The following is a 22,856-nucleotide window of genomic DNA, read 5'->3' on the forward strand; positions in this document are numbered from 1 at the left end:
TGAGGAACAAGAATATTCCCCAAAAGTACTTTTGCGGGAATTGAAGAATGATTCGGAATCCGGCTTTTTTATTTGTTTGTGATTTGGATAATTTCAAAGAATTTTGAATATTTTTTAAACACCAATCAAGTAGAATCGGTTATAAAAATATTTCACCAAATACTAGAGGGGTCACCCGATTCCGTTTCATATTTTACATTTTTACGAATGGGGTTGCAGCGGGATTCCTATTGATAATAATTTAATGAAAACATTGTCTTCAAAATAATTAGGACTTTTTAAAAAGGTTCAGAAAGCCCAACATAGTCTGTAACACAATTTCCAATTGAACATAACCTTTAAATTGATATCACGTAAAGGTACTTTTGAGGAACATGAATTCCCCAAAAGTACCTTTGCGGGAATTGAAGAATAATTCGAAATCCGGCTTTTTTAATCGTTTGTGATTTGAATAATTTCAAGGAATTTTGAGTATTTTTTAATCACCAATCAAGTAAGATCGGTTATAAAAATATTTCGCCAAATACTAGAGGGGTCACCCGATTCCGTTTCATATTTTACATTTTTCGAATGGTGTTGCAGTGGGATTCCTACTAATAATAATTTAATAACAACTTTGTCTTCAAAATAATTAGGTCTTTTTAAAAAGGCTCTGAAAGGCCAGCATAGTCTGTAACATCATTTCCAATTGAACATACTCCTAAAACGCATATCACGTAAAGGTACTTTTGAGGAACACGAATTCCCCAAAAGTACCTTTGCGGGAATTGAAGAATGATTCGGAATCCGGCTTTTTTATTCGTTTGTGATTTGGATAATTTCAAGGAATTTTGAGTATTTTTTAATCACCAATCAAGTAAAATCTGTTATAAAAATATTTCGCCAAATACTAGAGGGGGCACCCGATTCCGTTTCATATTTTACATTTTTACGAATGGGGTTGCAGCGGGAATCTTATTGATAATAATTTAATGACAACTTGGTCTTCAAAATAATTAGGACTTTTTACAAAGGTTCAGAAAGCCCAGCATAGTCTGTAACACAATTTCCAATTGAACATAACCTTAAAATTGATATAACGTAAAGGTACTTTTGAGGAACACGAATTCTCCAAAAGTACCTTTGCGGGAATCGAAGAATGATTCGGAATCCGGCTTTTTCATTCGTTTGTGATTGGGATAATTTCAAGGAATTTTGAATATTTTGTAATCACCAATCAAGTAAAATCAGTTGTTATAAAAATATTTCGCCAAATATTAGAGGGGTCACCCGATTCCGGTTCATATTTTACATTTTTACGAATGGGGTTGCAGCGGGATTCTTATTGATAATAATTTAATGACAACTTGGTCTTCAAAATAATTAGGACTTTTTAAAAAGGTTCAGAAAGCCCAGCATAGTCTGTAACACAATTTCCAATTGAACATAACCTTAAAATTGATATCACGTAAAGGTACTTTTGAGGAACACGAATTCCCCAAAAGTACCTTTGCGGGAATTGAAGAATTATTCGGAATCCGGCTTGTTTATTCGTTTATGATTGGGATAATTTCAAGGAATTTTGAGTATTTTTTAATCACCAATCAAGTAAGATCGGTTATAAAAATACTTCGCCAAATACTAGAGGGGTCACCCGATTCCGTTTCACATTTTACATTTTTACGAATGGGGTTGCAGCGGGATTCCTATTGATAATAATTTAATGACAACTTTGTCTTCAAAATAATTAGGACTTTTTAAAATGGTTCAGAAAGCCCAGCATAGTCTGTAACACAATTTCCAATAGAACTTAACCTTTAAATTGATATCACGTAAAGGTACTTTTGAGGAACACGAATTCCCCAAAAGTACCTTTGCGGGAATTGAAGAATGATTCGGAATCCGGCTTTTTTATTCGTTTGTGATTTGGATAATTTCAAGGAATTTTGAGTATTTTTTAATCACCAATCAAGTAAAATCGGTTATAAAAATATTTCGCCAAATACTAGAGGGGGCACCCGATTCCGTTTCATATTTTACATTTTTAAGAATGGGGTTGCAGCGGGATTCCTATTGATAATAATTAAAGACAACTTTGTCTTCAAAATAATTAGGTCTTTTTAAAAAGGCTCAGAAAGGCCAGGACAGTTTGTAACATCATTTCCAATTGAACATACACCTAAAACGCGTATCACGTAAAGGTACTTTTGAGGAACACGAATATTCCCCAAAAGTACTTTTGCGGGAATTGAAGAATGATTCGGAATCCGGCTTTTTTATTTGTTTGTGATTTGGATAATTTCAAAGAATTTTGAATATTTTTTAAACACCAATCAAGTAGAATCGGTTATAAAAATATTTCACCAAATACTACAGGGGTCACCCGATTCCGTTTCATATTTTACATTTTTACGAATGGGGTTGCAGCGGGATTCCTATTGATAATAATTTAATGAAAACTTTGTCTTCAAAATAATTAGGACTTTTTAAAAAGGTTCAGAAAGCCCAACATAGTCTGTAACATAATTTCCAATTGAACATAACCTTTAAATTGATATCACGTAAAGGTACTTTTGAGGAACATGAATTCCCCAAAAGTACCTTTGCGGGAATTGAAGAATAATTCGAAATCCGGCTTTTTTAATCGTTTGTGATTTGGATAATTTCAAGGAATTTTGAGTATTTTTTAATCACCAATCAAGTAAGATCTGTTATAAAAATATTTCGCCAAATACTAGAGGGGTCACCCGATTCCGTTTCATATTTTACATTTTTCGAATGGTGTTGCAGTGGGATTCCTACTAATAATAATTTAATAACAACTTTGTCTTCAAAATAATTAGGTCTTTTTAAAAAGGCTCTGAAAGGCCAGCATAGTCTGTAACATCATTTGCAATTGAAAATACTCCTAAAACGCATATCACGTAAAGGTACTTTTGAGGAACACGAATTCCCCAAAAGTACCTTTGCGGGAATTGAAGAATGATTCGGAATCCGGCTTTTTTATTCGTTTGTGATTTGGATAATTTCAAGGAATTTTGAGTATTTTTTAATCACCAATCAAGTAAAATCGGTTATAAAAATATTTCACCAAATACTAGAGGGGTCACCCGATTCCGTTTCATATTTTACATTTTTACGAATGGGGTTGCAGCGGGATTCCTATTGATAATAATTTAATGACAACTTTGTCTTCAAAATAATTAGGACTTTTTAAAAAGGTTCAGAAAGCCCAGCATAGTCTGTAACACAATTTCCAATTGAACATAACCTTAAAATTGATATCACGTAAAGGTACTTTTGAGGAACACGAATTCCCCAAAAGTACCTTTGCGGGAATTGAAGAATGATTCGGAATCCGGCTTTTTTATTCGTTTGTGATTGGGATAATTTCAAGGAATTTTGAGTATTTTTTAATCACCAATCAAGTAAAATCTGTTATAAAAATATTTCGCCAAATACTAGAGGGGGCACCCGATTCCGTTTCATATTTTACATTTTTACGAATGGGGTTGCAGCGGGATTCCTATTGATAATAATTAAAGACAACTTTGTCTTCAAAATAATTAGGTCATTTTAAAAAGGCTCAGAAAGGCCAGGACAGTTTGTAACATCATTTCCAATTGAACATACACCTAAAACGCGTATCACGTAAAGGTACTTTTGAGGAACACGAATATTCCCCAAAAGTCCTTTGCGGGAATTGAAGAATGATTCGAAATCCGGCTTTTTTATTCGTTTGTGATTTGGATAATTTCAAGGAATTTTGAGTATTTTTTAATCACCAATCAAGTAAAATCGGTTATAAAAATATTTCACCAAATACTAGAGGGGTCACCCGATTCCGTTTCATATTTTACATTTTTACGAATGGGGTTGCAGCGGGATTCCTATTGATAATAATTTAATGACAACTTTGTCTTCAAAATAATTAGGAATTTTTAAAAAGGCTCATAAAGGCCAGCATAGTCTGTAACACAATTTCCAATAGAACATAACCTTAAAATCGATATCACGTAAAGGTACTTTTGAGGAACACGAATTCCCCAAAAGTACCATTGCGGGAATTGAAGAATGATTCGAAATCCGGCTTTTTTATTCGTTTGTGATTTGGATAATTTCAAGGAATTTTGAGTATTTTTTAATCACCAATCAAGTAAAATCGGTTATAAAAATATTTCACCAAATACTAGAGGGGTCACCCGATTCCGTTTCATATTTTACATTTTTATGAATGGGGTTGCAGCGGGATACCTATTGATAATACTTTAATGACAACTTTGTCTTCAAAATAATTAGGTCTTTAGAAAGGCCTGCGTAGTCTGTAACATCATTTCCAATTGAACATACTTCTTAAACGCATATCACGTAAAGGTACATTTGAGGAACACGAATTCCCCAAAAGTACCTTTGCGGGAATTGAAGAATGATTCGGAATCCGGCTTTTTTATTCGTTTGTGATTGGGATAATTTCAAGGAATTTTGAATATTTTTTAATCACCAATTAAGTAAAATCGGTTATAAAAATATTTCGCCAAATACTAGAGGGGTCACCCGATTCCGTTTCATATTTTACATTTTTCGAATGGTGTTGCAGTGGGATTCCTACTAATAATAATTTAATAACAACTTTGTCTTCAAAATAATTAGGTCTTTTTAAAAAGGCTCTGAAAGGCCAGCATAGTCTGTAACATCATTTCCAATTGAACATACTCCTAAAACGCATATCACGTAAAGGTACTTTTGAGGAACACGAATTCCCCAAAAGTACCTTTGCGGGAATTGAAGAATGATTCGGAATCCGGCTTTTTTATTCGTTTGTGATTGGGATAATTTCAAGGAATTTTGAGTATTTTTTAATCATCAATCAAGTAAAATCGGTTGTAAAAATATTTCACCAAATTCTAGAGGGGTCACCCGATTCCGTCTCATATTTTACATTTTTAGGAGTGTGGTTGCAGCAGGATTCCTGTTGATAACAATTCAATGTTAACTTTGACTTCAAAATAATTAGGTCTTTTTAAAAAGGCTCATAAAGGCCAGCATTGTCTGTAACATCATTTCCAATTGAACATACACCTAAAACGTATATCACGTAAAGGTACTTTTGAGGAACACGAATTCCCTAAAAATACCTTTGCGTGAATTGAAGAATGATACGGAATCCGGCTTATTTATTCGTTTGTGATTGGGATAATTTCAAGGAATTTTGAGTATTTTTTTATCACCAATCAAGTAAAAGCCGTTATAAAAATATTTCGACAAATACTAGAGGGGTCACCCGATTCCGTTTCATATTTTACATTTTTACGAATGGGGTTGCGGCGGGATTCCTATTGATAATAATTTAATGACAAATTTGTCTTCAAAATAATTAGGTCTTTTTAAAAAGGCTCAGAAAGGCCAGCATAGTCTGTAACACAATTTCCAATTGAACATAACCTTAAAATTGATATCACGTAAAGGTACTTTTGAGGAACACGAATTCCCCAAAAGTACCTTTGCGGGAATTGAAGAATGATTCGGAATCCGGCTTTTTTATTCGTTTGTGATTGGGATAATTTCAAGGAATTTTGAGTATTTTTTAATCACCAATCAAGTAAAATCTGTTATAAAAATATTTCGCCAAATACTAGAGGGGGCACCCGATTCCGTTTCATATTTTACATTTTTACGAATGGGGTTGCAGCGGGATTCCTATTGATAATAATTAAAGACAACTTTGTCTTCAAAATAATTAGGTCTTTTTAAAAAGGCTCAGAAAGGCCAGGACAGTTTGTAACATCATTTCCAATTGAACATACACCTAAAACGCGTATCACGTAAAGGTACTTTTGAGGAACACGAATATTCCCCAAAAGTCCTTTGCGGGAATTGAAGAATGATTCGAAATCCGGCTTTTTTATTCGTTTGTGATTTGGATAATTTCAAGGAATTTTGAGTATTTTTTAATCACCAATCAAGTAAAATCGGTTATAAAAATATTTCACCAAATACTACAGGGGTCACCCGATTCCGTTTCAGATTTTACATTTTTACGAATGGGGTTGCAGCGGGATTCCTATTGATAATAATTTAATGACAACTTTGTCTTCAAAATAATTAGGAATTTTTAAAAAGGCTCATAAAGGCCAGCATAGTCTGTAACACAATTTCCAATAGAACATAACCTTAAAATCGATATCACGTAAAAGTACTTTTGAGGAACACGAATTCCCCAAAAGTACCATTGCGGGAATTGAAGAATGATTCGGAATCCGGCTTGTTTATTCATTTGTGATTGGGATAATTTCTAGAAATTTTGAGTATTTTGTAATCTCCAATCAAGTAAAATCGGTTGTTATAAAAATATTTCGCCAAATATTAGAGGGGTCACCCGATTCCGGTTCATATTTTACATTTTTATGAATGGGGTTGCAGCGGGATACCTATTGATAATACTTTAATGACAACTTTGTCTTCAAAATAATTAGGTCTTTTTAAAAAGGCTTAGAAAGGCCTGCGTAGTCTGTAACATCATTTCCAATTGAACATACTTCTTAAACGCATATCACGTAAAGGTACATTTGAGGAACACGAATTCCCCAAAAGTACCTTTGCGGGAATTGAAGAATGATTCGGAATCCGGCTTTTTTATTCGTTTGTGATTGGGATAATTTCAAGGAGTTTTGAATATTTTTTAATCACCAATTAAGTAAAATCGGTTATAAAAATATTTCGCCAAATACTAGAGGGGTCACCCGATTCCGTTTCATATTTTACATTTTTCGAATGGTGTTGCAGTGGGATTCCTACTAATAATAATTTAATAACAACTTTGTCTTCAAAATAATTAGGTCTTTGTAAAAAGGCTCTGAAAGGCCAGCATAGTCTGTAACATCATTTCCAATTGAACATACTCCTAAAACGCATATCACGTAAAGGTACTTTTGAGGAACACGAATTCCCCAAAAGTACCTTTGCGGGAATTGAAGAATGATTCGGAATCCGGCTTTTTATTCGTTTGTGATTGGGATAATTTCAAGGAATTTTGAGTATTTTTTAATCATCAATCAAGTAAAAGCCGTTATAAAAATATTTCGCCAAATTCTAGAGGGGTCACCCGATTCCGTCTCATATTTTACATTTTTAGGAGTGTGGTTGCAGCAGGATTCCTGTTGATAACAATTCAATGTTAACTTTGACTTCAAAATAATTAGGTCTTTTTAAAAAGGCTCATAAAGGCCAGCATTGTCTGTAACATCATTTCCAATTGAACATACACCTAAAACGCATATCACGTAAAGGTACTTTTGAGGAACACGAATTCCCTAAAAATACCTTTGCGTGAATTGAAGAATGATACGGAATCCGGCTTATTTATTCGTTTGTGATTGGGATAATTTCAAGGAATTTTGAGTATTTTTTTATCACCAATCAAGTAAAAGCCGTTATAAAAATATTTCGACAAATACTAGAGGGGTCACCCGATTCCGTTTCATATTTTACATTTTTACGAATGGGGTTGCGGCGGGATTCCTATTGATAATAATTTAATGACAAATTTGTCTTCAAAATAATTAGGTCTTTTTAAAAAGGCTCAGAAAGGCCAGCATAGTCTGTAACATCATTTCCAACTGAACATACTCCTAAAACGCATATCACGTAAAGGTACTTTTGAGGAACACGAATTCCCCAAGAGTACCTTTGCGGGAATTGAAAGATGATTCGGAATCCGGCTTTTTTATTCGTTTATGATTGGGATAATTTCAAGGAATTTTGAGTATTTTTTAATCACCAATCAAGTAAAATCGGTTGTAAAAAATATTTTGCCAAATTGTACTAGAAGGGTCACCCGATTCCGTTTCACATTTAACATTTTATAAAATGGGGTTGCAGCGGGATTCCTGTGGATAGCAATTTAATGTCAGCTTTGTCTCCAAAATAATTAGATCTTTTTAAAAAGTCTCAGATAGGTCAGCATAGTCTGTAACATCATTTCCAATAGAACATAACCTTAAAATTGATATCTCGTAGGGGTACTTTTGAAGAACACGAATTCCCCAAAAGTATCTTTTTTTAAAGTGAATTCACAAAGAGGAATATTTTTTTATAAAGTTGGCCGAAATGTAACGCGGTATAGGCAGAGAATTGCCTGACGTATTTTTAATTAATTCAGAGGCTAATTACTGCTGATTTTTTTCTTGGAGTTAAAACTGCATAAGCTAGGCAACTATTTTCGCTTTTACTTAAGTTCTTCGAAAGTCCCAATAGAGTATAAAAAGTTCTGAAATTTTAGGCAACCAATTTTGCTGCGGAAGTCCTCGAAAGTCCTGAAGGTTCCCCAAAATTCCTTCAAACGTCTAGCTTTGCTACAAACCAAAAAAAACACCCCATAAGTATCTTTGCATACTTTTTTTGCAAAAATTGTCTTTTCTTTACTTTTCTTTATAAAAATGGCTTCAGGTAAAAATTAGATGAATTTTAGTGAAATCCTCACCTTCGTACGACAACGAATAAAAAAGCTCCCCGAAAGTCCCTTTCCACATACATATATATATATATATATAGATTTATTAGGACCGCATATAAGTAGCAAATATGCACTTCTCACTATCTGAAAAAAAAATCTATTAACGTAAAACATCGATTAACTCTTTCTAATCGAAAGCTTTTCTGTCTAGTGAAATAGAGTAGGTAAAAAGTGTTAATTTAGAGTACTTTTGTAAATGTTTCCAAAGATAAATCCAATATTTTTCCAACAGTAGCAGTCAGTGGCCTTTTCGAACGTTCCATTAAAACGATTAGGTAGTGCTTTTCTATATTTTATGCCATAGTCGTACCATTTTCCCATATAAATGGCATTCGTCAAAGAAAATGTTGTTACACAGTCTAGGACTGGTTTCACAAATCTATGAGGGGCGTAATGACCAACTCAATAGACCGGGACCAATGGCTTAACGTGACTTCCAAATCACGAGATAGAATATAGCCTTTTTTTTTCCGCCCTGGGTCGGAATCGAACCTGCGACCCTCGCGTCCCTGAGCCGAAACGGACTCCCTTAGGCTATATTCTGCCATATAAGTGGCATTCGTCAAAGTATTATTCTTGAAAACAATAGCAATACCAAATTTGAATATACAAAGTGATTCACGAGTAACAATATACAATAGATTTGGAATGTAAACCTGCATATAGATGCGGTAAATATCCAGCTTTACCTTCCAAGTGTATTGTGAGTTGCGTTTTCAATTTTGTCGGACTCATTATTATAGTCCTACAGAAACTTTAGTGGAATTCGGCTTTGGTTGTAAATTTAACAACAACAACGGAAGAATAAGATTTTATTATCAAGTAATAACCGTTGTCATAAATGCAACTACCACTACCTGTAACATCCCCGCCTGAAGCTAACATTGCAAACCCCAAACTAACAACCCTCATTAGCATTTATCAGTAGGATTATTACTGCACCATAAAATTCTATTTTTCAAGTGACAAACATAAATTTACAACCAAAGTCGAATTCCACTAGAGTTTCTGTAGGACTATACTCGTGAATCACCTTGTAGGTATACTCCATACTCTGATAGATTGCACGTTTTTTGACAGAAGAAGACAGAAACGATTGTGGCAGGAATTAATCTGCAAAGCTACAACGGTTTTCTACATAACGTGAAACAATTGAGATGGAGAGTTTAGTAGGTACTTTTCACTGCGCTATGTTTTGGAACTACAATTTAAAAACGTGCAATCTATCAGCGTACGGAGTATTGACTGGTACATTTCTTATACCTCCTCAAAAAGTTCCGTACCTACCATATATCTAATACTAATACTATTAAGGGCCCCACATACTGCGTTTTTGTTCGACGGTTTTGTTCGACGAACAAGTCTGTTCGATCAAAAACGACGAACACGAGTTGCACACACACTTCAGCTTTATTTATAAGGTTTTAATGAGTGAATAAATATCAAGTTATATTTGTATGCAGTGGCGGCGGCATTAGCTATAAAAGCATATATTTTCCATAAACACGGAAGACTGCGAAGAGTTCTATAAATTCCAGTAAGAACTTTCTGTTAATCTGGCGAAACTCCGTCATTTTCAAACAATAATTTGTCGCGAAATACAAATCGCCAAAATCTGGTTTTATTATTTGGTACTACACCACTGCAAAAACCGACGTTTTTTAAAACCGTTCACCGCACACACTTCAGATTTGCTCGAACTGACAAGTCTGTCGAACAAGTTCGACGGACATAATCAGGGTAAACCTGATAATTTTCCTCATTTTTGTTCGCGAGCAAAACCGACGGTTTTCCAGGCACACACTTCAGATTTGCATCGTTTTTATTCGAACAGACTTGTTCGTCAAACAAAACCGTCGAACAAAAACGCAGTATGTGGGGCCCTTTAGATATATGGTACCTACGTACATAGTACGCCATAGTAACAGTATAAATAAATTTCCGTAAGTATGGTGATGATTAGGAAAAGGATTACATAAGAAATGATAATTTGAAGAGGGCAACCATTGTCAACTGTAAGCAAGAAATGCACACGACTACAGCGCTACCTGAAAATTGCGTAAATATTACCAACGAGTAAGTATTTTCATAGCTATCTACAAAACTATACCTAGTTTTGATTATTCTCCTGTACTCTGAAATAATTCTTTTCATTACTCCAAGATGATTTGGTTCACATACATTATTTTAGCTTTCTATTGTTTCTTCTCGGTGTGAACATCTGCATTGAAAATACTTCTTCACAATATTCGTTGAAAGTTGAAAGATTATTTATTGCATGATGGTATGACAAAGCAAACTAGAAATTAGTGAATCGATTACACCATTTCTAAAAGCACCGACAGCGACTCCTAAAATTTCATCTATGAAAATTGCAATCAATTCGATTTACTTAAAAGTAAGTACAAACCAACACATGTTCCAAGAAATGTCAGGTAATGCCTTGCGGGAGTTGAATTAAAATCGTAAAGGAACCAAACATCCATTGGTAATTTTAAATTATTATATAGTAAAATGGTTTAAAGACCCAAGACAAAAATTTAATAGTTAAATCAACATGAAAAAAAAAATCAGTTTCTCTTAAAAATCTTGACGCATCTGTTGACCATGTCCTGTTGTTTTTAACGTAAAAAATTGACGACTCTATCATATATGTAGATGTTGGCTTCCATTTCATCGGCGTTGTTTATGAACGGCAGCAGTTTAAAGATAAAACATCCTAATTGACAGATCAAAAAAGCATTCTCGGATGCCTTTCCTAAACTTAGGTTTTCCCTAAATAAAAGATCTACAGCGGACAACAGTGGAACAGGTATAACAAACACGCAATGTACCTCATAAGAGTCATAAGAATAAATCCTGTATAGTTTTCTAAAATTCTCACTTGGATAAAAACGAAAAAATCCAATAATTTTCAAGTGAATGCCAATACTTCGCGCTACTAAACGTTTCATCTTATACACCTACTTGCTAGCGGTAATTAATTACTGTGGGAGACCGTAACCATAGCTTAGTTCTGCAGTCCCACATTCGATATGATTTATAAATGCAGTTGTAATTTTCTATTTTTCATTTATAATTACTAGTTTCAGTTGCACGCTATGCCACAACAAAAATCTTCCTATTTCCAACCAGTAATTATTTAACGATTGATGATAATGGATTATTTTCATAACTTCATTCCTTTATTTTGCACAATCCGAATGTATAATGCAAGCGCGAGGCGTGGTCTGGCGTGTGACACGTTTGATGTGACGTTATTACCTAACATCTGTTCTTTCCTTGACATGCCTTACATAACAATCCATTCTTTTCGATTCACATTGGACAGGCAGTCAAATGTGTGGTGGTAGATTGGACTCTAGTAAAGAAGGTCCTATAAGTACTTCAACTTAGATACGTTATAAAGCAGAAAGATATAAGCAGCTAACAGTTCCATATCTTGTAAATTCAGTAATCATTTCAGCCTCAGCAGTCGAAAGCATCTGTCTCCAAATCCTTACAACCTTATAATTCAATATGGAAAGTCCAGTGAAGAAGTTTTTTACTTTAAACTTATTCGTAATGAGATTACTAGGCTTCTACCCTTCTCGCCGATTTAGACAGCCATACAAACTATACTCTTTTGCAGTCTACATTTTTTTCACCATTCCGGTTCCAACTCTGGCAGCAATCCATTTGTTGGCCGACAAGGATGTTGATCTGACCCAAGTATACGACAGTTCATTGTTTCAACTCGGTTGCTTCATCTTCAAATTAGTCCCATTCGTGTTCAATGTCGACAACGTCAGAGACAGCATCTACATGTTGGAGTTGCCAATTTTCAACAACTACACCACGGAACAGGAGAAAATTCTCGAAAAGTGTGTCAAGACGTGCAAGAGAAATACTTGGCTATTTTTGGGATTCTGTGTGGTCGCGTTTCTTACTTGGGCTGCAAAACCTTTTTTTCAACATGGTCGTGGGTTTCCAATTGAAATTTGGTTACCTTCCAATATCAATGTAGATACTCGAAGTTACGTTCTGATCTTTCTTTTTATTTTTTTTGGTATGTACTAGAAAGTTTGCGTTGGGTAGTTTAAAATAGTTATTTTTATATTAAGTGCGTGAAGAAAGTGTTTATTGTGCATGAAAAGGTTTTTTAAGCCGAGACGCAGGCCGAGGCAGTAAAAGCCTTTGAATGCATGAAAAACATCTTTACGCACGAAATATAATAGTATATTATATATTGAGGGAGAAAAATGAGCATTCTCTCCAGAAGTATATATACTATTTTTTTTCACGGTAGGGAGTAGAAACAGCACAAAAATCTCAAATTTTAAGAATAAAAAAATGATGACAAATGAGTTGTCATCTTTCGATAAATTTAATGGAATTAGTAGTTGCTTTGACAACACAATTAGATTTTTGTCACAACTATCAAAAAAAATTAAAACTCCCATTAGATTTTTGTCACAACTGTCAAAAAAATGAAAACTCCCTAGGGAGCAAATATTTGCCCCTAGGGAGAAAATGCTCTACTTCTGTCACGACGTTGACATCCGAGAAGTTGATTTCTACTCCCGATCGTGAAAAAACAATATTTTTTCTATTATTGTTTTCAAAACTTAATTATAAAATTCAAATTTTTGAAGGAAATCTGACGTATATCAATCCAGTGATCATGTTGCTAGGTAACTAATAAAAAACAGTGCGTGAAGTGATAAACAGAAATAGTCATGTGCGTTAAATCGCATTATTTCACACACTGTTATGCATTGTTTCTATAGGTACTACAGTAGGTACTAACAAAGTAAAAAAAAAAAATACACGTAAGAAATTGACCCACTTCACGCATGGATAACTATGCGTGAATATCAATTTTTTGAGTAAATTATATAAAAATGATTTTTGCAGGAATAGGAGATGGTGCTATTGCAAACGGAGTCATTGATCCTCTAGTATCTGGACTAGCTTGCTACGCCACTATGCAACTCAAAGTCTTGAAAGATAATTTACAACATCTCAGAGAACATGCAGAAGAGGAATTTTATGCGAAGTATCAGCACAACATCGATTTATCTGAACAGGAAGAAGTTATAAACAAAATAATTTACAATAGGATTGTAAAATGTATTGACCACCATGTCGCAATTTTCAAGTAATAACGTTAGATATACAAATTGTTAAAATGATACATTACAATATTAATTTTCAGTTTCATACAATGCTACGAGAAACTTTACTCATCTGTAGTATTTACTCAATTTACAGCAGCAGTTGTTGTAGTTTGCATTTCTTGCTTGCAGCTAAGTAGGGTAATAGTTTAAAATATGTATAATACAAACTAATGTAATCTATTAATTGTTCTGAATTTAGGTTGAACCTTTTACTTTTACATTTTTCGCCATGATCTCGTTCTTACTCACTATGCTTTTGGAAATATTTCTTTATTGCTATTTTGGAACCATTTTATACGAAGAGGTAATGTAAAATACCGTCGGTATTGTATTTCACGGTATGTGTATTTTAGAGCAACAGTTTAACAACTGCAATTTATATGGGAAGGTGGTACGATTACGATTTAAAGTCGAAAAAAGCTTTAATAGTTTTAATGGAACGTTCAAAAAGACCAATGATTGTTACAGCTGGAAAAATTTTGGATCTGTCGCTTGTAACATTTACAACGGTAATATCTAGTACCTACCTAATTAAAATAAATACAGATGATTTTGAAATACACTTACAAAAAAGTGAATTGGTCTTAACACTCATGACGTGTAAAAGTCATAAATCAAAAACTTTCCTAATCAAAATCTTTTCTTATTCGAAGTAAATTAATAAACTGAAAAATTGTTGTCAATTCATAATTGGTACAATTAAAAATAATTACACCTATTTCTTGCTACTTTTGTGAAAAATGTGTGGATAGGAGTGAATTTCCCCTTATCCACTATGATATTTAAGGGTGGGCTTGTTGAACAAACACATCCACTTTTTTTGTACATATATTTCAATAACATCCTCTATGATCGCTTAATTTAGTACCGTGAGATCATTTATTAAAGGAGGCTATGACTTTTTATATTGGCAACACCGCTGGCACCTTGATTTAAATTGGCAAAATGAAGCTTTAAAATTCAATACAAAATATGAAACGGCGAGTTAACAGTTGTATTCAAGCCAGGTGTTTGATACAACTGTTAACTCGCAGTTTCATATTCTGTATTGAATTTTGAACGCCACTTTGACAAACTAAATCAAGATGTCAGTGGTCATAGCCAACTTTAATTATAAATTTGAATGATCTCACGGTATTATCTTACAGATTCTAAGGAGAGCATATTCACTACTCGCAGTACTCAAAAATTATTAATTAAACATCCATAAGTTAAACCATTCCAAGGAAATGACAAATAAAAATATTACGTAATAATGGATATTTCAAAAAATAAATAATAAAACTTTTAACTTAGAATGCAACCAAGTAGTCAATCTTTATAATGCAATGATTTATTGTGACTTAATAAAAAGTAAGAACAAAATATAATTTTTTATTTGAATAAATACATTACAATTAAGTATTTCAAACTATTATAACAAACATAATGAGATACTCGCTTTTGAATTCAAACTAATCGTCAATATAAGCTATGGTAGTACCTACCGATGTTGGTACCATCAGCGACCACTTGGGGCGGGGGTGAAAGTCGACAGGGGATGAAACGGCCATATTTTTTTGGGGACACTTTTGGTCTTGACTGCAGAGTAGTGCAGAAATACGGTGTATTTTTCTGTGTTCAAATTGTGCGATTTTAGTTGTTTTTTTTTATTGTTAAACTGTGCTAAATGTTGCTGTCCAGCTTCTGTTTTTGAACTAGGTATGTGTTTAGGGTACTAAAATTATTTCTGTTTCGCGCGAAATGTAGTTTAACAATAATAAGACACAAATGGTTCGCACGTGGGTTTGTGCTGTTTCTACCATGTTTTACGAAATCCACAATTATCTCGACCATCCCCATGTATTACGCTTTTAACATTTATAAGCTTGCGAAGGAGCGTAAGGCAGCTTGGTTCTAGCTTTGCAAATTTTATAAAATCGTACGGATCACGTTTTTTTTTGTAAACTCAGGTGTAACACATCATTAATGTTCCTAAAAGAAAAAGGGCACCAAGTTTTAGCGTGGGTCTGTGGTTTTCACTTTTTATAAGCGCACTCCCTCATTTTTGATCCCCTTTTAATTATTCCGAGTGACGCTTTTGGTGGAATAAGTACCTAGTTATTGCTCAACACTTTAATCAGAATTTCAAAGTTTCCACTTTCCATCCCGGTAGCAACCAATTTTGTTTATATTTCAGGTGTCTCCGTGGGTTTTTCCTTAGCTAGGGATCTACTACATTTAGTTATTTCCACCGCTTAGTCCCGGGGCGCCCTCCATATTATTCAGGGCGCCCCCTTGTCGATGAACCGGCAAAGCTAGGGTCGACCGGACTGTGTTTTTTTTTTTTATTTTTATGTATGTGTTATTGGTTGTAACCACTTTTCCATCCCAAATTGAAAGTGTTCTCTGTCAACAAATATTTGTCGCGTTTCTTTATTTGTTTTCTTTTTCCAGTTTGCTGTAAATGTAAATTCTTGACCTTACCGCGAGGGTCTCTCTGTGTTTAAGGGGTTTTGTTTCCTCTAACCTCCAAGCGTTGAACACGACCTCGCGGCCCTCATAAAATTTGCACCCCAAGGGAGACCCAAAAACCTAACGTTTGGCAGGACTTGTTGAATACTAGGTTATGCTCCATGGCACACTTCCGGAAATGTGATCAGGTCTATTTTCCCTGAGTCTGTGTAGCCTGACAAGCGCGTTTTGTTTTTCTTTTGCTTTGGAAAAGTCATGTTCACTTCAACCGATGAACTTAGAGTACCTCAATTTGTTGACTTAACGTAAAGCCGTTAGGACTTTTCCATTAGCACTAAATCACGGGTAGGCGGGAAATGTTAAAGTCGTAAGGATAGGTGCCACAGACCACCGGACCACACAAAGCCACTCACTCCTTCTATAGCGTATCTGCCGCACATTGTAAATTAACTTGGAACAGAGACAAAGTATGCTAAAGTTCTCGTCTAGTGCTCGCTCTCGCTCGAACGGTCCGAAGTAACTGCTTTGTTGTAATGTACATGACCCTTTGTTTTTTTTTTCTGAATTTTGAATTGTGTTGTTTGCTCAACTTACAATAACTGTCCTGTTCACGTGGTCACTTTGAATTTGTTTGTATTTTCAGGAGACGTTTTTAGCGGAGGCATTCTATGGGAATGACCAGAGCTCATCATTTTCCTAGAGTTCCGAATGAGTAGTCTTCTCACTTTTGGGGAGACTTGGGTGCCCTCTCCCGAGACGTTTATTATTCATTAATCCCGGCGATAACAAAATCATAACATTGAATAAATAGCTGGTTATAATTATTGTGTTGTTTTATTTGCACTCTTCTGTGTGGTTCACAAACCCTGTTGGAACGAATCTGGTAATGTGTAATTTGTATTAAAAAAAAAACACACAACGTAGGAAATTTAACGAGGTACGATCACGCGTTCTTGGCCTTTTTTTTTTAATTTCGCGGGTTCTACGGGGTGATCAAGAAGGACTGTTTAAGTTGGTAACACTGAATTGTATTTTAAATCGTATAACAGGAGTTACTTTCGATTGTTGATGGCTTGTCGTTGTTAATGCTATACCTACATCAGATATTTGTCAAATAAACCAACAAAACATATCCGGTTGCAGTGTTATAAATAACCGAATTAAAAAATTTTCTTAATTGTACTGCCAACTTAAACAGTCCTTCTTGATCACCCGGTATTTTCATTGAGTATGTTGGTAGAAAAAAAAAAGATAGCCGCTTGGTGGGATTTTTGAATTACCCACTTGGTTCATCACAATAACAACTTTAAATTCTAAAAATATTGTCAATTTTAAAATTGTTTTCCATTTTTTTGACAAATTCAACAGTTTTCAAAACCATCACTTCTTCACTATTGGACATGTTTATTTCTTATCAAATCTGTTACTGGATAGGTACTCGATGCTTCTAAATAAATTAAAATTCGAAGTCTGGTTAATGTGTGTTTTAAAAAACTCAACGTGTTGCTAAAAAATCCGCTACATTTATTTATAAAAAAGCTGACCCACTAATTCATTGTTTAGCAATTATTTTGCTATTATCCCTGAATTTATTTTCAAAATTCTAATTTCATTTAATCTTTCCAGAATTTGAATGTACGATAGATTATACAGTGTGGGAACTTTAACTGAAAAAAAAAAAATCGTAACTTATAAAACATTCATTTTTGTTTTAGACCAGAGTAGGCTATTTTAATTTTTTTAAATGTTGGTATCGGAGCTATGTCAAAATAACAAAATCAACATTGTTCGAACTGCCAGTGTCAAATTTGACATTATTATTAAGTATTTAAGGTAAATTAGTTTTAAATTTGTGCAATATTTACATTTATCACTAAATACACACATTATTGAGTCCTCGAAACTATGTAGTTAATTGGAAAATGATAATGCTTGGCTACATGGTCATGAATTTTGACAAGAAAGTGTAACCTCAAATATTATACATGATGTATATTGTCATTCAGCCACAGTCTTACCATACAAGTCGCCAAATTTTCATAGCCTACTCTGGTCTAAAACAAAAGTGCACTGTAGATATAGGCGATTTTTGTAAAAAATCCCGAAACAGGTCAATTATGCTCTGCTCCCGGAAACGCGCAACCGTCCGTAACTTTTTTTTCAAATGTAAGGATATGTCAAGTGACACCTTGTTCGAAAGGCCACGCACTAATTTTATAAGTTGAACATGTTGGAGGTGTAGGTACATTTCGTGTATTATCGTGTCACTTTTTTCAAAAGCCTTTGATTGCCTTTTATCTTTTTCCCTTCTTCCTGAAGAAATGCGTAAAGAGAACAGCATCCGGATTTACCACCCATTAGTCAAAGTACCATCGGCAACACTGAGATTTTGAAGAGGATACTGTTATATTTTTAAAATGCAGGTATTTCTCGATCATCCAATCACCGTGCGCACGACTCGCGGTGAGTCCGTTTTCCGCCGAAAATGATAAAAATCCGAATTGAGAGGGGCGAAACTACAAAAGAGAGTAACCAATGCAGATTGGGGGAGAAGTCTTTGGTCTTGGTTGGTGGTTAGATACCTAGGTGTCGGAGTGTGAAGGGGGCTGAAACGGCGAGTGGTTGAACGGTGAGAAACGGGAGTGGAAACGTCGAGGGTCCGAAGAGGGTGAGGCTGGAAGAAGAAGTCCAGGAAGTCCGAACCCAGACGCCGAGGGGCGGATTTACGGATCCCCGACGGAAGGTTCGCGGAGAACCAAACGCCGGAGTGCGGAGTAAGATTCCACGCCCGGATTTCGTCGTCCACCGTGGGCCCAAGGAAGTCACCGAGGAACGTCCAGGTCTCCAGAGACGTCGACCGCCCCGTGCGAATCAAGGCCAGGGTGATAGAGTAGATTTTTAGTTTTCGGGAAACGAGCGCGTCGTTTCAGGCAGAACGTTTTTTTTTTTGTTCGGGTTTGTGTTATCGGTAGGTATGCTGGTGACCTCGCCTACAAACGGCCGGTCAGACCGATAACAGTTTTTTTTTTTAATCGTTCTTTTAGTATTATTTATCTTTTGTGTCCTCGTCCGCCGCGGAACTTCTTTTTCTATTTGTATTTTTCTTTTCTTTTGGGGAAACGAGGTGAGACCCGAGGGGACGGTCCCGCCGATCGTGGGTGGCGTAAAAGATTAGCATCGTGGACGATATCAGACTTCGCTTTCGGTTCCCCCTTTTTTTGAATGTTTTCGAATTCAATCTCCTTTCAAGAGTGTTTTTTTTATCGCGGCGAGGGCACAACCCTTCGTTTTGTAAATAACAATTTAGTGTGAGAAACTTTTTTGTTGAAAGTTATCAGATTTGTATATGTACAGGACTGAGTAAAATATATTTATTTCTGTTAAACGACTCAGAGTTTTCCTTTCTCCCGGTTATCATCACCCACCCCTACATTTTTTGTTGTACTCTCGAGCAGACTCCAGTGGATCTCGACCCGAAGTCTGTTAAATCGTTATTTTGGGTTAATTTCGCCAAAAGGGAAAATAAATAACGTAACAATACCTACTAGGCTAAACGCATTATAAACTTTTTAAGAAAATCCAATGACTCTAGCCCGGCAACCAGCCCGTGACAACGATATCAGTTTACGATATCAACTACTGTGCTGTTGTTAACCTAGAAAACAACTACTCTATTTCGGCAAAGTTTACAAACGTTTACTGTAATCGTAGCGGCAATTATCCCAGGATAAGTGGTAAAATGAGTTTTACCATTGAAGAGAAAGCAATTTTATTAGAATGTTACTTTCGAAACAGGGTGAAACAAGAAAATGAAATCTGATCCTACTTTATACCAGTTGCATTGAAGAATTTCATGTAAGGTATCCGGATCGGATGGATATTCATTATAAAGTTTATCAATGCATTAAAATTATAGTGCCTAATTTGATGGAATCAGGATCCATTATTAAGAGTCAGGTCAGCCTCTAGTTTGAATTTCAGAAGTGGTGCAAAATGTTCAACAAATTGTGGAGGAACATCCCCCTACTTTATATTAATTTGTTCCCCTATTAAATTCCCAGATTAACCCAAAGCCATAACGGAATTTTGTCCATTATATTCTAAAATTAAATTGATGTGATTACTTGGTTGCCTAAAAACAAGAGATTTCAAGAAAATCTAATTTAGAAATAAAACAAAATTTAAAAAACTATCACAAATAAGTCCACAACAAATTTCGTCTGTTCAATTGATGAAAACAAAAGCATCACGAAAACAAATGCATTGTTTTCAAAGAAAAAAATGTTTATACTCATATGGCACTGACATATGATGTGATTACTTGGTTGCCTAAAAACAAGGGATTTCAAGAAAATCTAATTTAGAAATAAAACAAAATTTAAAAAACTATCACAAATAAGTCCACAACAAATTTCGTCTGTTCAGTTGATGAAAACAAAAGCATCACGAAAACAAATGCATTGTTTTCAAAGAAAAAAATGTTTATACTCATATGGCACTGACATTTCTTTACTTCGAAATTCGAATAAGTGTAAATTCTAATATTCGAATATAGTAAATTCAGGATGGATTTGGTATTTCAAGGTCAAATAATTTTATTTTTTTGGTTATATGGTAGTCTTGTAAATAGTGACATGCAGGGAACCAACATAATGCCAATTTACCAATGCTCAATACAACGTGAACGGTGTATACTCTCGTGTCAAAAATGGATTACTCCCTAGGATTTAGGGATATTCGTTACAAAGTTGCCTTAAATTTGGTTAGGTTGGAGGTTATGTGGTTTCTGGTGACAAACAAAAGATATCCCTACGAGATATCCCAAAAATGTAAGACAGCAAATTAATTGTAACAGTTGCAAATGACTAATTTCTCGCTAAGTGATAGAGGATTTTTAGTTTCACAATCAATTTTGGTTACTGGCGGCATATTTATTTGGATTTAATCTCTCAATTCAAAGTAACCAGCCTTAGGCATTCAAAATAACTTTTGAAAATTCTAGTTACACACAACATGAAAAACGTTATTTCCCTAAAAGTTCGAATTCTAGGGAGTTTTTGACACGAGAGTAACTACGTATTTGAATAAGTCGAATATATATTCAAGTGACTATTTGAATACCAAAATCCAAAAAAGTACCAGCCTTAGTCTTAACTAACTCAGAACACTTTGAGAAACAATGATTAAAAAATGAAGTGATAAGTAGGTTATCAAATGTCAATTTACACAGGTAAGAAACATTAATGAACCTGCAAAAGTTCTTCAGAAATCAATATCTTTTCAAATGGCCCCAAAGTACAACCAGATAATTCCAATATAACTTTGTTGCTTTCGAAAATTTCATTAGAAATTTTTCAGTAAAAAATTGAGCTAGCAGTTTATTAAAAGATTTCAACAAAAATTGCTTGTACCAGCATACACATTAGCCTGGTGGCCAAGTAAGTTGGCGCCCTCCTAAAATATGTATGTGTAGGTGATACACTGACTGACAACCTTGTTTTCCATTATTAATTACTAGTCGGTACCCATTCGGAAGGCGTTCTTTAGCTAGTTGCTGTGCTCGTATGATTAGTTCACCCAATATCTATAATAATATTCATATTAAAATACATGTTCCTATTATTCTTATAAAATTACGTCTCTGTCGTTATCGCTTATATCATCTAGCATTGGAATTCGCCGCTTTGGTATCACTAAAAAATGAACTGGTGCTTGCGGGTTGACATCATTAAATGCCAAACACTTATCATCCTCATAAATTATATCAGAAGGAATCTCTTTGGCAATAATTTTGTCGAATATAGTAGTCTGCTGCTTCGCATACGACGTTCGTTGTGATTTTTCGACTTCAGAAGATTTCTGAAAATTAACTCAAATGCAGGTTAGAACAGGTTAAGTGTTATTTTGTCATTACATATCTAACAAAATTGCACATTATCGGCAACAACTGCTTGGTGTTGCCACAAATATTTGAACTCATAAGTATTTTTCTTAAAATCATTGTAGTTTGGACACTCAAAATACAACATAAAACAACATCTACACACAATACACCTACTTTTGAAGTGTTGACAGTTCGCAGCACTTCGCAGCTGCGACATGACATAACTAAAACAACAGACAAGGCGGTACATTTGAAATTGTTATTTATACAGTAGTGCATAAAGTAGTGTATTTTTTCACAAACAGGAATCCCGTGAGTGAAAAAAGATCCTTTAAGCTTGAGTCCCGTTCAATATTTCTTTCTAAAATTCTCAACAATATACAGGGTGATTCATTTTTTACCGTCGGTGGCAAAATTGACCTTAAAAATTATAATTTCGTTTTCATATTTTGCAGACTAAGGGCCAGTTTATAGAAAGAGAATTAAATATTTAATACGAATTAAATTTTAATGCGCGATTAACCCGTGAATCCGAAACTTCGATTGGTTCAATCTGATCACGTGTTCAGTTAATCTTGCATTTGATTACGATTAACTTAATTTCGCTTCTGTAAACTGGGGGTCTATTCTTCAATCTCGAGTGATAAATGTCGCATACGACATTTGTCAATTTTCGTTTCATTCCCGTTCTAAAATGGCCCAATCATGCCAAAAAAAAGTCCAATTTACACACGAACTCGTTAAATGAACTACTATTCACGTGGTATTCAAGAATGGCCAATATTAGTAGTGTGCAACAACAACCGTTCGAGATATGTCGTATGCGACATGAACTAATCGAGATTGAAGAATACAGTCCCTGGCCCCT

At 34.7% G+C, this 22,856-nt stretch overlaps 2 protein-coding genes across 2 annotated transcripts; one reads left to right on the forward strand and one right to left on the reverse strand.

Annotated features, from left to right (window-relative positions):
- Positions 1-11,830: 11,830 nt before the first annotated feature.
- On the forward strand, positions 11,831-14,306 carry LOC138134947 (odorant receptor 42b-like). Its single transcript, XM_069053555.1, has 6 exons — positions 11,831-11,873; positions 12,123-12,452; positions 13,388-13,631; positions 13,689-13,788; positions 13,850-13,954; positions 14,004-14,306. Exons 1-6 carry the CDS (start codon positions 11,831-11,833, stop codon positions 14,304-14,306), a joined length of 1,125 nt encoding a protein of 374 aa, XP_068909656.1.
- Positions 14,307-21,454: 7,148 nt separating this feature from the next.
- On the reverse strand, positions 21,455-22,190 carry LOC138135284 (histidine triad nucleotide-binding protein 1-like). Its single transcript, XM_069053985.1, has 3 exons — positions 22,019-22,190; positions 21,742-21,963; positions 21,455-21,688 (listed from the first exon to the last, which is right to left on the reverse strand). Exons 1-3 carry the CDS (start codon positions 22,103-22,105, stop codon positions 21,527-21,529), a joined length of 471 nt encoding a protein of 156 aa, XP_068910086.1. The 5' UTR covers positions 22,106-22,190; the 3' UTR covers positions 21,455-21,526.
- Between the last annotated feature and the right edge of the window lie 666 nt (positions 22,191-22,856).

Source organism: Tenebrio molitor, chromosome 7 (assembly GCF_963966145.1).
Source record: "Tenebrio molitor chromosome 7, icTenMoli1.1, whole genome shotgun sequence".
NCBI lineage: Eukaryota > Metazoa > Arthropoda > Insecta > Coleoptera > Tenebrionidae > Tenebrio > Tenebrio molitor.